General features: G+C 39.5%; 2 protein-coding genes and 1 pseudogene across 4 annotated transcripts; 2 read left to right on the forward strand and 1 right to left on the reverse strand.

Annotated features, from left to right (window-relative positions):
- The first annotated feature begins 138 nt into the window (after window positions 1-138).
- Window positions 139-7,148, forward strand: LOC116305621 (uncharacterized). Of its 2 annotated transcripts, none has more exons than XM_089036062.1 (4): window positions 139-388; window positions 1,919-2,012; window positions 2,347-2,590; window positions 3,955-7,148. In XM_089036062.1, exons 1-4 carry the CDS (start codon window positions 149-151, stop codon window positions 4,256-4,258), a joined length of 882 nt encoding a protein of 293 aa, XP_088892188.1. In that variant the 5' UTR covers window positions 139-148; the 3' UTR covers window positions 4,259-7,148. The 2 variants fall into 2 exon arrangements, with proteins under 2 accessions (XP_088892188.1, XP_031571425.2); XM_031715565.2 differs by having other exon boundaries at window positions 3,972-4,234.
- Window positions 7,149-7,732: 584 nt separating this feature from the next.
- On the forward strand, window positions 7,733-11,524 carry LOC116305619 (steroid 17-alpha-hydroxylase/17,20 lyase pseudogene; annotated as a pseudogene). The gene is made up of 2 exons (XR_016120740.1): window positions 7,733-7,933; window positions 9,812-11,524. The product of XR_016120740.1 is annotated as a steroid 17-alpha-hydroxylase/17,20 lyase pseudogene (transcript).
- A 621-nt stretch (window positions 11,525-12,145) lies between these two features.
- LOC116305618 (F-box and leucine-rich repeat protein 13) lies at window positions 12,146-15,646 on the reverse strand (the record flags this gene model as incomplete). Its single annotated transcript, XM_089035398.1, is given in 5 exon segments — window positions 12,146-12,444; window positions 12,970-13,050; window positions 13,772-13,854; window positions 14,410-14,490; window positions 15,599-15,646. Coding segments are annotated over 5 exon segments (378 nt in total), but the record flags the coding sequence as incomplete, so codon positions are not given.
- Between the last annotated feature and the right edge of the window lie 201 nt (window positions 15,647-15,847).

Here is a 15,847-nt window from a genome sequence, read left to right on the forward strand (position 1 = left end):
AAATTCGGATTCAAATTTATCCGTCATAGTGTGGGCCTTTTAAAGATATTATCAGCTCCGTTTTCACCTTTATATTTCATTATAATGGTGCACAATCCTGAGGTCTTACGCGAAAGTATTTGTTGCTTTTGCAGATAAATGTAAGGAAATGCGCTTCAAGTTTGGACTTGATGGCTATGCCTTGGTCAACCACACTTTCCTGACCGACAAAGCCTTGGACGATGATCACTGTCAATCCAAGTGCTTCATGGATGATCGCTGTATTTCATATAACTTTGGAAGAGGCGCTTCTGGGGAAGTCCAAACATGCGAACTGAACGAAGCTGATCACAAACAGTTTCCAGAAGATCTAGTACCGAGACCTGACACTACGTACAATATGGCAGAGGTAACATATCTATGGCCCCGTCCACACGTATCCGGTTTTGTATCCGCAATTTTTTTATTTTTTATTTTTTTGCGGATACGAAAATATTTGCGTCCACACGCAGCGTAATCGAATCGTTTTCACCGTCCACACGTATCCGTTTTCGTAAAATTTGCGGATACGGACACAAAACTTTCCGGACACGTGTGGACGCAACCCGTATCCGTAAAAAAAAATTGCGGATACAAAAATTTGCGGAAACGTGTGGACGGGACCTATATAGCTAGGCATGAGAGAAGTGCTGAGGACACCAGTCGTCTTTAATCACAATTTAGGCCCCGTCCACACGTGTCCGAAAAATTTCGTATCCGTATCCGGAAATTTTCGAAAACGGTCTCCAGAGTGGAAATTTTCGAATACGCTCCGAATACGTATACGTGTTCGAATACGCTGACGTCACGCCATCGGATCTAGTCTTCCTCAAGTGATATGAACAAACATGGCGTATTCGAAATTCGTAGCTTCGCTTTTCGTTGTGCTTATTTCGAGCATGATTTCATGCGTCCAATTGAATGCAGCTGTGATAAATTTGCAATATCAGTATATGAGAAGCTATTTGCTCCGCCTTGTAGTCTTTAGTCACGCTCAAGATCTTAAGGAGCTACACTTCGTCGTCCGTCCATTTAAACGTTTCATCGTGCTTTTTTTTTTTTTTTTTTTTTTTTTCGCTTTTTTCAGTTGTTTTGGACATTTTCCCCTGCACTTTTGAAAAGTTTCAAAGGTTCTCACATGCCAAAACAAGATTTTGCGCATACTCAATAAGAAAAATTATCCGTCAAAGGGACTAGGCACTAGCGTGCATCAGGGCGGATCAAGAAATTTCCGGATACGTGTGGACAGTGAAAACGATTCGAAAACGATTCGAATACAAATATTTCGGATACAAAAATTTCCGGATACGTGTGGACGGGGCCTCAGTTAATTTGATAGCGCAACCGTAAAATTGTTACGTAAAGTCTAATTAGGGTCTTAAACTATTTAGGCTAAGCCTTGAGGACCATCTTTGTCATTTGATAACATTTTCACTAGGCAGCTGTTCTCTAACGGTCATTGTTACGTACGTATGTTACCGTATCTTCACCCCTCACTACGCGCTGTAATTGACTCTTCAGTCATGCACAAAGAGAGAGAGAGAGAGAGAGAAAACTTGTTGCCACTATGATGTAACGGTATGCCGTACTTGTCGTGCCTGCTGTAAACCACGTGTTTGAAACTAATTAGAAAATCATAAAAATACATGTTTTCGCTGTAGATGGCGAGCAGAACATAAACTAATACTAATCTTTATCTTTTTTCTTTTGCGCAAAAGACCTTCACACCAGGTGTTTCTTGATAATAAGATTCTTTGTTTAAGTTGTAAATGCATGTGTCTTCTCAAGCGCAACCATTAAACAAAGAAATCTAATACGTTAGGAAATGTGATATAGGAAAGAATTTTCCCTCATCAAAATGTTCTAATCTGGTATTCCCATTCTTGTTTTTAACTTTTAGAACACATGTAATTGCACAGCGAATGAGATTTGTCGTATGAATTTCGTCAACATGACACATTATTGTGAACGAAAACCTAGAAAATACGAAAAAAGTAAGTTGAATTGCTATCACCTAAAACATTTTGATTTTTCCTAAAGCCTGATCCTCATTAGCTACATGCTTGTGCTTATGCTTATGTCACTGAATTTCCAAGTGACGACGTACACTCTTGTGCAATTGTGCTAATGGTGCTGGTGCTGGTGCTGGTGCTGGTGCTGGTGCTGGTGCTGGTGCTGGTGCTGGTGCTGGTGCTGGTGCTGGTGCTGGTGCTGGTGCTGGTGCTGGTGCTGGTGCTGGTGCTGGTGCTGGTGCTGGTGCTGGTGCTGGTGCTGGTGCTGGTCGTTTTCATATGAATATTTAAAACGTTCTTTCCTACTATTATCAAGGTATTACGTTTAAAAACTGCAAAAGTCCCCAAAACCTTGGCGAAGAAATAATTCTGGATGGCAGTAATCCAGTTCAAACTGGCATCTGCAGATCAGTGTTGACGACAACTGTTGACTCCCCTGTCAAGCCATACCGTGTGATAGTAGAGATATACAGCTATAATGTTGGCAACAGCAGATATATGCATCCTGGGATAATATTTAATGTTCAAGATGAAGACAACTTTGACTTCCTTTTTACCAGGTGATGTTTAACCTTTTAAAAACAATGTTTAAAGGTTTCAAGGATTTGTGAGTTAGCCATGCCCTGACTGATCAACCCATGCCCTGATGAATTACATCAACCCAGAGGTTGTTTCAGGGCTGGATCTGTGATTTAGCAATGCCTTGACTTAGATAAGCCCAGAGGTTGTTTAAGGGTTCTATCTATGAGAGGGCCATGCCCCGCCAATCGGAATTGAGCGTACCAGGTTTTACAAAGAGAGGAAAACCCGAGTAACCCGGAGAAAAATCTCAAATCAACCAGGTGATCATGAGGGAAAAAATGAGCCAATCAGGTTGCGAATTACCTTTCGAAAAAATAATTAATCCCATGCGTCTTTGTGCGACCAATTACTGAAAAACAGAAGGAAAATCAAATGAAAACAAAAGGATCGAAAGCAGAAAAATGGGTTTAAGGCTTTAAAATGTTTCTACTACTTTAAAAACTATTCTTTAGATTAAACTAGGGATTTACCTTCATCGGTAAAGTTGTCGTTCTTGAACCTTTATTACTGTAAAGACCGTTTAATACAATCTCGAAGAAAAAGAGCTAACTTTTGCGATTCCTTGATAAGACGTTTGACTACATATTCCACGTCTTTCGCTGCTCTTCGGTCCTTGCCAATCTCCAAGATGTTTTGAATTCTTAGTAAAAGAATTAAACAAAAGAAAATGAACTAAGAGAAGGAATCCCCGTGCCCAATCATGAGCAATTTTTGATGCTATTTTTAGAATTTTTGATGCTATTTTTAGAATCTTTGATGCTATTTTTAGAATCACTTTTGTCATCGTTTGTTTTTCTCCACGCGCATAGTGTACGCGCTCTACGCTCTTTCTCTCATGTTTTCTTGTGTTTTAAAAAAACGCGAGCACACATCGGAGAGCGTGTGTACTATGCGCGTGGAGAAAAACAAACGATGGCAAAACTGATTCTAAAAATAGCACCAAACGGTGTCTATGATGTTTACAAGCATGATTACCAGAAATTCCTTTGCTTAGTTCAATTTCTCTTGCCCTAAATCTGTTATTGAGAGTGTATCGGTCAGCCTAACAACAACAACAAAATTATTGGCCAGAACTGAGTCGCATATATATAGTTTTTCAAGATGGCTGCTACAGAACTCATTGAACGCGCAGTGGTTGATGGGATTGATTATTTTTTCGATCAGTAAATCATGCATGCGAATGTGCCCCTGGTCAGATCACCTGGAAGGGAGAGACCCCACAACACTGCTAGCTTTTGATGCGGAGTCCAGGAATCGAATCTGAGACCCCAAAAGTGAAAGGCGAGTGTAATACAAGATACGCTCTCTTGCTGCCGGACCTAAAACCAGGTTTTATTACCAGGCCTCATGTATCACCAGAAATCATATGCTCACCAAGAAATGCCGCAACTCAAGCTGGACGTATGCAAGCACAGGTAATTATTCCCATCCCCAACGTTTGCTCAAACTACGTACCTCCATCCAACAAGTGGTTCAAGATGGAGGTCCAAGTTCACCCAGGATCGGTGACGATTTTCCTAGATGATGAGTACGCTACGAATTACACTGGGATGGCAAGCACTTTGATTAAAAGGGGTGGATTAATGGTGTACAACAAGTACTCCACAGTAGTGAAATTCCGAAATTACACAATTGAAAATCTTTAAACTGGAATAAGAATGATGTTGTTGATGTTACACATGTGGTAGTGGTAGTGGTAGTGGTAGTGGTAGTGGTAGTGGTAGTGGTAGTGGTAGTGGTAGTGGTAGTGGTAGTGGTAGTGGTAGTGGTAGTGGTAGTGTCCTTATGACCTTCCTTGGTCCTAGGTCTGTGAGGTCTGCTGGTCATAGATGTGTATTGTTATGAAGCAAAATTTAATCTTTGTATTATTTCAACAACAATGCAATATGTTGGTTCATTTTTAGACAAATTCATAACTTTGTTATAAATATAATTGATAGATAGTTTATTATCCTACAAATGGTTATGGGCTATCGATATCAGATGGATAATCGATTGTCAATAATATTTACCATTCCTAGCCACAAATTAAACCAACACTACTATCTGTTTTAATCAAAACCTAGCCCCACGTAGTGACCTTATTTAACCACAAAATGTAAATAGGATATCAGATTTAGCTATATATAGACGAACCTAGACAGCTCTTACACACGCCTGCATCGACTTAACTTTGGAGTTAGAAGGCCGAGTCTAAGGCTGTAGCTGTAGTTAAACTGGAAAGCATGGACCTAAGTAAAGACGAGTTGCCTTGTAAGGAAATCCTTCTAAAACCACACCTACTAAGGGAACGTCTTTCTAGTCAGCTTCGGTGCACCTTGGGCTCGTAGCAAACCTCTCATATTGGTAAAGTTAACTATAGTCTCCTAAAGGTGAAGTCGAAGCTATTTCAGCCCAATTCAGTATTTGTTCGTCGGCTTGTGATGCTTTTTCCTTTACCTTGTCTGTGTTGATTCAGCTGGTGACTTCAAATGTCGGTCGACGGGTGTGGTCCCGTAAGATAGGAGCGGAAGGTAGAGATCTTTTCTTTCCTCTTCGCATTTCTTGAGCATGTTCTTGAAAATGTTGTACTATGCACTCCGCATATCAGTTTGACTGTTGGTAAAGAGGAAAACTTGTTGCCTACTCTATCCCAAAAAGTGTTCATGAGATAACTTTTCAAATTCTTGTGAACTATACTGAGGACCATCACGGGTTAATATCTAGTTGTCGTGTTATCCCGTGTTCAGCAAAGATGCTTTTCAAGTAAGCTTGCTGATGATGGGAGACTTTCTGTACTGTTCGGCTTCTAGGAGTTATTGATGATCTTTATGCTAGAACAAATCTGAGCTGAGCTTTTGCCATGGGTAGTTGGCGGTTGTGGTTGCAAAATTGGCTGTTTCTAGTTGGGTTATTTCTTTCGTGATGCCTGGCCAGAAGACAAATGTACGAGCTAGGCTCAGTAGGCACGGTTTTTGTCCTTGTAAATTGGTGAACGGTTTTGGAATTTCTAGGTCTGAGAGAGCTGGGAGATGGATCTTTCTCCTTTTAGCACAAGACCTCGGCCTCCAATTATCAATTCTTCCAGACAGTTCCAGTACTCATGGAGGGATTTAGTCCAGTCCTCTCTTCTACCTAGCCAAACTTTGTAGATTGTGTTTCTTAACTTTGACAATACGGGATCGTTGTCAGTCTCGTTGCGGATCTTCTGAATTTGCACGAATTTGCTACGAGTCAATAGCCCATGTGGCAGAATAGGCCATGAGGGCGAGAGGACTAATTGTTTTAGTCAAATCCAACTAGTGGGTCAAATATGCAAACAAGTCTCGAATTAAAGTTAAATTCAATTTGTTGGCTTTCAAAGAAGTCACTTTTTGCTGCCAGTAGGCTATAGCTTATAGCCTACTAGTAGCTCATCCAATCAGAATGCAGCATTGATTACGGACCGCTAGCTGAATTTGACTAATTGTTAAATATTTATTTTCAATTAATATTTTCTGACATTTCAGTTCAATATTATTAAGGGGTGAATATAGTACAATACATTGTTTTTCTACCTTTTTTCGAGGGTATTTTTCAAAATACTGTTACTTACACTTCGAAACAAGCATGCCATGCATGTACATGCACCGGCACTATGATCTATAGGGATTTAATTGACTAGGCAGTAAAAGTTTTTGTTGTTTCTCCGGTAATAATTTATTTTGAATTGATTACATAATCAAGATCATATAGGTGAGGGGAGGGGGTGGGGTGGTCAATTGCCCTATTTTATTATGACGTCACATCAAAACAAACTATCATGGTCACTGGAAGGGGATGGAATGACAACAACCCATCTTAAATCACAAAATCGCATCACAAGACTAAAATCGCATCACAATAACCGGGTCGATCAGACAGAGAAGATTTAATGTTTATACTGTAATAATAGTACGGAATTTCGGGTCATAATGTCTCGCCTTACGTATACGATCAAGACAATGCGTATACTACTTTTGGTCCAACTAGCTCTCCCAACATAAGTTTCACCAAGAGAATATTCTCCATCTAATTCTAATTCTCCCAAAGTTTTTTTCTATATATTTGATGGTTTGTCTTTTCCTGAGGTCATCATTATGTAATATCTCAACAGCAGCAACGAAAAGAGATGTATGACCTATAACATTATGACGTCACAGCTTGTTTACATGGGCAAGAATGATAGGAACTTAGCCGAAATTTTCTTTCGTTCGGGATATTTAGTACAACATTTATCTGTTATCACCTTTCCACGTCTAGTTAACCATTTTTTATTGTGATTTAATTCGCTTTGCTGCTACTTTGCCCCCTCTGGCGACCATGATCCTTAGCGTTAAAACAATAGATTGTTTTGATGTGACGTCATAGTGTCATAGGGCAAAGAAGGCGGCTGGTATTCAACATCTTTGCACCAAATATGAAAAAAAAACCCGAATTTTTCAACGTAACAAAAGCCATTCTCGTCCTAGACCCTGATACAACTAGTTGAAAGCAATGCAAGAAAACGAAAAATTGAATAAAAAAAATGATAAAGAATTTATCGTTTGCCGTTTCTTTCACAACTAAAATAATAATAATTGCTGATAAATGGTAGTAAAAAATGTAACTCAAGGACGGTGTACGAAAATCAAAATAATAAAAATAGCAATCAATTATTGTTGAAGAAACGACATGAAACCCGCGTTGAATAATTAAAATAAATATTTGTGGTTACTATGTATTTATGATTTAATCAATCAATATTGGAAGAGCGAGTGAGCTACATGTAATAATTATTTTCTACAGAAGGTACACCTACTTGCAAGAACGTTGTCATACGAAAATAGAACATTAGTGATTTAGTGGGATAGGAATTTTAATATATTAAAAAACAAAAGAAGATCACTGAAGCTGAACTTTTTCTTTTGTCTTTTAATGTATTTCTTTCTAACTAAATTACTAATGTTCTAATATCGTATGACAACGTTCTTGTAAGTAGAGTGACCACACTCTAGTCTAGGTGTATGAACAGATTGAAAAACTATCTTTCTGCAATGACCATCTATTTTGAAAAATAAATAAGTAAAAAACAAAAACGAAAACAAAAATCACTTTCCAACTTAGCCAATATTCTGGTTGAGCGATCAACACACAAACACACAGCAATCCGGGGGATTGTTTCGTCCCTAGCCAGTAGTAGTCAGAATATTGAAAGTTGGTCATATTTGACAGTGAGTACTTTATTAGCCAACTCATTGATATGCAAATTCAATCTGCTGGTAGTTCGACTGCAGTGATTTCCAGTTCCCGGAAGATTGCGAAGCTGTACTGTCATTAGCACGGTAAGTCCAGTGTTAGAGATTCAATATAATGATAATACAATAAGTATTATTGATATATTTGCTATAAATATGATATAATAGTGCTTAAACATTTCATTTTGGAGTCGGTATTCATAAAAATATGTGGATTGTTTTTTTCACCTGAGTGTCACGGAAATTGCGAAACTCAAAAGTTGAATCGCATTGAGAGTAATAGGTTTATTTACAAATATTAGCCGATTGAAACCTAATATTTATAGCTTTATCTAGCTATATTCGCTAAATATACGTCCTAGAGAGCTTTAGATATTTAAATACGGTGATTAAACGATGGAATTCATAGGAATGTTATGATTGTTTTAGCATATGAGGTGAGTTTGTCACAGCTTCCTGTGTATTGCAGATGATGAAAAAAAATTTTCTTCAGTCGTTGCTTGTACCTTGCTCAGTCTTCTGGCGGCACAACTTCAGAATACCCGGCCTAAGGATATACACACATTAATCCTTTATCGTTCTTCTATTGTTATTGCATCGTTTTCAAAATAACTTGCTTTAAACTAAGACAAATGGACAAGGTTTTCTGAAGTTGCTCCGCAACCAATATATCGAGCACATCACGCTAGGAAATCGCAAAAAATTCACACTTTTTTCCCTCGAACTGCAATAAAAATGCAACATATCAAAGGAATGATAATTTCTCTATTACTAAATGTATTCAGAATGCCATTATAATATAAATATATCTAGAAAAATTCTAGCTTGAAGTCGAAAGTTTTATTTCTTCCGGCCGTTGTAAAGCGTGAGCGTTCATGTTACGTACTGCATTCTCATTGGCCGAACGTGATACAAAACTCGAGACAAATCCCCCTTCCTGGAGGGAGTTAGGTTTGCTTTGATACGACAAAAAAAAACGCCTTTGGATACGAATTCCGCTTTCGTTATTCCGACTCAAGTCTGACCACTAGCCTTATACACAGACGTTCTTAGGGGCTGTCACGCAACGTTTGCTTAGAAGGCTACCTGACAACAGGGAAGCCAAATTTCCGATGCCGTCGTGACCGCATACTTATAAAAAGACGAATGACATTTTCCCGGGGGGTGGGGAACTTCCCTATATTTGCTATACGGGTATGTGCCGCCCTATAGGGTATGGTTTTTCGGCTTTTTGGTCTGGGGTAGGGTATCATTTTTTGACATTTTGTCTGGGATAGGGTGTCCTTTTTGTCTGGGATAGGGTTACGATTTGGTCGTCTTAGTCTGGCCTGGGATAGGCTTTAACGATTTGGTCGTTTTTGTCTGGCGAATAGACTACGCTTTCTGACGGCACAAAAACAATAAAAACATTAGCAAATATTGATTGAAATCTATTGACTAACCGGGCTTAGTCTGTTATAGGGTGTACAATTCTTAGTATTAGTCTGGGTAGGGTATGTAAAATCAAAATTTTAGGTCTGGGATAGGGTCAGGGTTTTGAGCAATCTCGTACCTTCTATCTCGTATCTCGGGTATGCGAAAGATTGATTATCGTACCACATTCTAGCAAATTTTGAGTTTGATCCAAGCCAATTTAGTGCTTGAAAAATCCACTTATTTCCTCATATTTTCGAGTTTGTCAGCCATTTTATTTCCGGAAGACTCTTTCTATTGTTTCCCCCCGGACCAATAGGAATGCTCAAAAAATCGGTTACAACCAGAGCCTCTCGTTTCTCGGTACTGACCAAGAGGAACGTGGGCTCTGGGTACGAGATTGGGTTTTGAGGTCCTGGCGGCACACCCCTACCCAAGTTGGGGAGGTAGTAACCCCCCCCCGGGACATTTTGCAGTCCAAAAATTTAAAAATTTAAAAATTTCTCTTTGCATTTTGGTTTTCTTCTTACAGCAATACCACTTCACTTTCAGGTATCTGTAGCTTAAAACAGCTCCAACATGATATTAGAATTGCTCGTTGCATTGTTGGCTTTGCTGGTGACATATATGATCTACAGCCACTACACAAGTCCCAAAGGCCTGCCTCCTGCCCTAAAGCCACTACCATTGATTGGAAACCTTATTGATGTCGCAAGATGGGTTTCACAGAAAAATTTACAAATTCACCTGACCAAAGCCTCAAAGGAGTATGGTAAGATATTCACCCTCGAGGTTCCTGGTCAGCGGATGGTCGTGATAAACTCCGCCTCAATTGCACGTAAAGCTTTACTTGACAAAAAGGACGACTTTTCTGGAAGGCCTTACTACTTTACTATGGACTATCTGACGCGTGGGTCCAAGGATATAGGGGCATCAGACTTCAATCCTACCTGGGTCATACAACGAAAGCTTTTGCATTCCGCCATGAGAATGTACAACCCTATTCTGGAAGACCAAGTGTGCAGGGAGTTTGAAGAGTTATCCAAGAGGCTGACAGCAAGCCAAGGAAAACCCATCGACCCTTCGAATGACATACTGCTGACCACAATGAACGTCATTTGCGCCATGGTTTATGGTGAGCACTACCAGATTGATGATCCGGAATTTCTCATGATCGTTGATTACAACCAAAAGATGTTTCCATTGCTTGGTGTACTTAATATTCTGAATCTCTTCCCATTCATGATTCACTTCCCGATCAAAGACTCCAAACAGATCAAGTACGTCCGTGACACGAGGGATCGACTTTTGAACGAAAAGTTTCGACAACACAAGGAGACGTACCAAGATGGCGTTATTCGTGACTTGACTGATGCGCTGATCAAAACTTTGCAGGAAGCAGAGAAAGAAAATAGCAAGATCCATGACATTATCACTGAGGACCATGTTGTCATGACAATGGCGGACGCTTTCTCCGTTGGATTCGAGACGACGGCCACTACTATTTTGTGGTTCCTGGTCTACATGGCCAATTATCCAAATGTCCAGGCAAAAGTACAGGCAGAGATCGACCAAATTGTTGGCCGTGATGCCTTACCGCAATGGAACGACCGGAACAGACTCCACTACACAGAGGCGACCATTTCTGAGACGCTTCGATTATCTTCCGTTGCAGCACTGTCCGTTCCACACAAGGCCATGAAAGATTCAACTCTAGAAGGCTACAATATCCCCAAGGGAACGACCCTACTGTTCAACAATTGGGCCATGCATTATGACGAAGACGAATGGCAGAATGCACGGGTATTTGATCCAACAAGGTTTCTGGATGAAGATGGCAAGTTTGTTCATGTTGCTGGCGAGAAGAGCTTCCTTCCCTTCGGCGCAGGCCGTCGGGTATGCGTTGGAGAAGCATTAGCCAAGCAAGAGCTGTTTGTTATCATTTCAAGGCTGTTGTATCAGTTCAACATCGAGTTATGCCCTGGATCACCGCCACTGGAAATGGTGGGTGAACTCGGCCTCGTTCATTCACCCAAACCCTACAAGATTTGCTTCAAGAAAAGATCTTAAACCAGCTATTCGTGAGATGGTTTTCAAAACGTAGTCTCAACATAGAAGGCTAGAAGTATCGACAATACACTTGTATTGAAGGAACGGATTCGTATGCATTTGCTGTTATAAGACGTTCCACATCTCAGTAAAGTTTTGTACGTTAATTTAGATCAAGATGATTTATTTCAGTTAATAAACCGCTCGTTGAATCAATTGTGCTGTGATTGGTTGGTTGGTTTATTCTGGGATTGGCTGTTTCGTTGTTGCTACTCTGCCCAGAGTGTTTTTTAATTGTCGATATCCATGCAATAACCATCCTTCAGGGATTTCTATACCACTGCCCTATTGATGTTATTAGGGTGGAGTTGGATCTGAATCGCTTCCTGGACTCTGCGTGTATACCAATGGGATTCTTGATATATACATTCAACACCCTCCCAGCTAGGACAATGCCCGGTCTTGGGGTATGTTCGGCTACTGCTGAGCTCTCCAAGTGGATAAAGCCTTACGTTTTCGATATCGTGTGCTCTTTCACTCTTTCTTAAACTGGTCTTCCAGCTAGGGTTTTTCGACATATAGCAAGGCATCGATCATACCAAAGTTGTTGCTGGAAGAGTGGCCATATTGAATTTCTTTGATGCCGAGTGTTTCGCCTCGTTTGTAGGCATTTTTGGGCGCCTGATTCCTAGCGGTTAGTGGTAAGCAGTTTGCAATAAACATGATGCTAAAGGTCTCTCTATTGAAACCATTGCTCCACTTCTGTGAGAAGCGGACTATAGTTTATCTTAACCGTAAAAATATGCCTAAATTCCCAATGAAATTATTACGAAATAGTTTCCATATTTACATACTTTTTTATTCCCAATTTCTTTAGGTTAATATTTCATTTGATAGCGCATTTCATTGCATTTTACCTAACGGCTTTCTTTGTCCGCCGTGTGTCTATTCAACAGTTAAATACACAGTTTCAGTTGCCAGAAATTGTTCTAGACCGTATATACAATTGTCATAATATAGTTTTGTCACTATTTTAATATTCTACATGTTTTCATGAATAACTCATGATATCTCTCGGGTCCTCTGTGCTGTGCATTACATTTTCACATTTGACATGAAGTTTCTGTACAGCAGATCTATAAACAAAAATATCAAGAAAACAGTTAACACTAGTTGAATGAATGAACCTTGAAATCTTGCCTAACTTTCACAACAGTCCAAAAAAAACCCCGCAAGATTGGCGTCACTCTTGCCCAAATTTGACTTTTCCAAAGTCTAATGGCCGGTTTACACGGTACGATTTATCGCCCAACCGTCGCGCGCAACATGCTGTCGACACAAATTGCTTCGTGTAAACCTGGTGTAAGCAACCGCACGACCGGCTTTCGACTGTAAATGGCAGCTAACACTTGGCGTAGTCATGTTGCGCGAAACAGTGCAATTTGGCCTTTAGCAACCGCATAAAATGCTAAGGATTGCGAAGCTGCCCAACATAAGTTTTAAGAAAATAAAAACAGCCATTGATTTTATATATTATAAGCAACAAGCATTAGAAACGTTTTCGAAACGTGATTGGTTAAATCCTTAAATAATGATACGGTTGCCTTGGAACTGACAAAGTGTTTCTCGCGAGTGTCAATCAAGATTAAATCATTACTTACTTTGTGACATTTTTGCAGTAGAGCAAGGTCAGAGAATTCAGTTTTCTACATCCTTTCCTGAGATATCGTAGAGCTTTATCCCTGATATGAGATACAAAGATAGGTTAATAGTTAATAGTTTTATCGAGAGAAAAACTTCCCTCAAACACCACAAACAACTCATCGTACACCTAGAAGTAAAGCGACAACGCTAGTAAAACCTTTAGGACCACAGGTAGCCCAGTTTTGCCTGCTTTCTATGCACTAAACGTAGAACAAAAAAATATGGTAAAATTCAATGAAAAGCGAATTTAAAAATTCCCAGGGTCCTCCAGAATCTCCACATGTTCGACGAAATGCTAGAGAACATGAGTAGTACGAATGATAGAACCATGGGGTTTGCCAAACAAACATAGCCTGCGTTCAGTCGGTATAATTTCTCTCGAAATAATCTCGAGAGAAATTATACCGGATGAACGCAGGCTAAACTAACATCTATTGGGGTACCTGTGGTAAGGCGCAGTCTCTCTGTCTCTTGGCAGCATATTGTTTTAAGTTTTCTGTCAATCGAAGCGCGCGCATCTAAACATTAATTCTAATAGACATTATTCGTGGTGTGACAGAACTTCCAGGGGATTCATTTTCTTTTGTTTTTACTCTTCGAAAAATTCATAAGTATCCCAAAGGATACGAAAGGAATAACGATGATATCCCGACGAGTTTCAAAACAATAGCTCTTCATTCCCCCAGAGGTTTGTCACGTTGAATTGGGAAAACATTGTCACACCACGAATAAGGTCTATTAATTATTAAAATAACTTACGAGACGCGAACACATCCAGACAGATCAAGGCTTTCGAGGTAATGACAAACACCAGATAAATACTGAAGACTAGAATCCGTCAACTGAAAACATCAGCAAAAACAGATAAATTGAAGATGAACTAGAACAAAGTATCTAGTTAAAATTACTTTTAAAATATTTAATAATTTAATGGAAATTATTGATCTGACTGTTATCACAACTTCCATCCATATCCATTCTTGACCATTCATCCACGATTCATTACCATCATGTCTACAAGTACCCAACCCTCACTCATTTGTGTCAGCTGCGCCTCCCATACACGACTTCAAAACATTAAAAATATTTTAATGTCTAAATAAGGCTGCGTTCATAATGTATGGCAGAGGCGGGGGCAGGTGAAATTGAGGGGGGATCGGGAAAATTTTGGTAGGAAAAAGGGGGATGGGCAAATTTTTATCAGAAAAATGGGGTGATGCACAATTGTTGGAAGAAGCTACAAGCCTTGCTTAGGGGGGATCGTATTTTTTTGCATGACTTTAAGAGGGGTGTTAAGAATTATTGTGGACATTTCAAATTTTCACCTGCCGCCCCCCCCTCTCTGCCATGCATTATGAACGCAGCCTAAACTCTGCGTGTAGAAATCATGACCTTACCAGAGTACAGCCTGCGATGTTGAGGGTCCTCAGCAGACGACAGCAGAAGGCCAGATTCTTGATAGCGTTGTCTGTGATGCGCTGCACAAGTAAGTAGTAATGGCAATGGTTTTAGAAAACACTAGTCATACAAACAAATGAACAAACAGGGCAGAAAAAACAGACAGATAAGCAGGCAAGGGAGGAAAAAAAACACGAAGTCAATCAACTAAAGAAACTAGACGCATATCTGCGTGAACTCGGGCTTCATAGCAGAAAATCGAAAGAATTCTTCGTGAACATTGTCCCTTTAGATGGTGCAAAGTCTGTGCAAAATCACGCGTGCTAAAAATGTTGAGGGTGTGAGACTCCATATTATTCATTACTTGAAACAGCGACGAGTCCTTCCCCATATCCGCCATTACTCAAGCATATTGCTCATGGCTGATTCTACGCATGCGCATAGACTTTGATTTGATGCATGCGCCTTAGGGCTTTGAGGGCGATTTGTGACTGAAGAAAAAAATAACGAAGCCCAATTTATACCTCGGGCATTTCTTCCAAAAAGCCCGAGTAATGAATAACCAAACAGATAGATGGACAGACAGACAGACAAACATGCATACATACATACATATAAAGAATCGGTTAATAAAGTCAATAGGCACGGGCGTTCTGTTTACATTTCCAAAAATCAACTTTTGAGCCATAAGCGATTAGATTTAAGTCATAACTGTTGATAATAATTATCAATTTGAGAGCAGTTGCTTCATTAGATCAGGAAATATAATAAATTAAAGTTGCTAAATTTGACAGTAAATGTAGGTTGGTTGGCAAAATCTTGCCAACCAACATACATTTACTGTCAAATTTCACAACGTTAACTTGAAAACCATCAAGAGATTTGTCCTCAAATTCTCAGATATCTTCCAAAGCGATAGGATCTTGTCACTTTTGACGTTTGTTTGTTTATTGCTTGAATTTCCAAGAATTTCATGTTCTTGATCAAAACAAAGGCGTCATCGTACGCCACACCTATTCAGAGTACAAACCATATATCCGTGAAATAGCTCACACACAAAAATCGCACAAAAACTAAATAGCACTAAAACACATTTTATTTCTTTTGTTTTGCCATTTTGTACAAATTAGTTAGCACTATTTTAACGATATATGTTTGCACTCTATAAACAAAAACACTTCAACATACATTACAGTGTGAAATGTCGAAGTTCTCCAGCATCCGACACTGTTGGCAACATTTTCTGAGAACAAAACATAGCAGCAAGGTTAGGTTTAACACTAGTATTTTTAATTCTTGCAGAATCATTTGTATAGCAATCGCACGATCTTCTCGTACAATTTGGAAAGGCGTGTGCAATTAAAGAACTTGTCAAACCATTACGAGTGTCTATTAATTACCAATTTGTACGAGAAGATCGTGCGATTTTTTGTTTAC

This window comes from Actinia tenebrosa, unplaced genomic scaffold (genome assembly GCF_029948245.1).
Source record: "Actinia tenebrosa isolate PJP-AT-01 unplaced genomic scaffold, QUT_ActTen_1.0 PGA_scaffold3__52_contigs__length_22856419, whole genome shotgun sequence".
NCBI classification, from domain to species: domain Eukaryota; kingdom Metazoa; phylum Cnidaria; class Anthozoa; order Actiniaria; family Actiniidae; genus Actinia; species Actinia tenebrosa.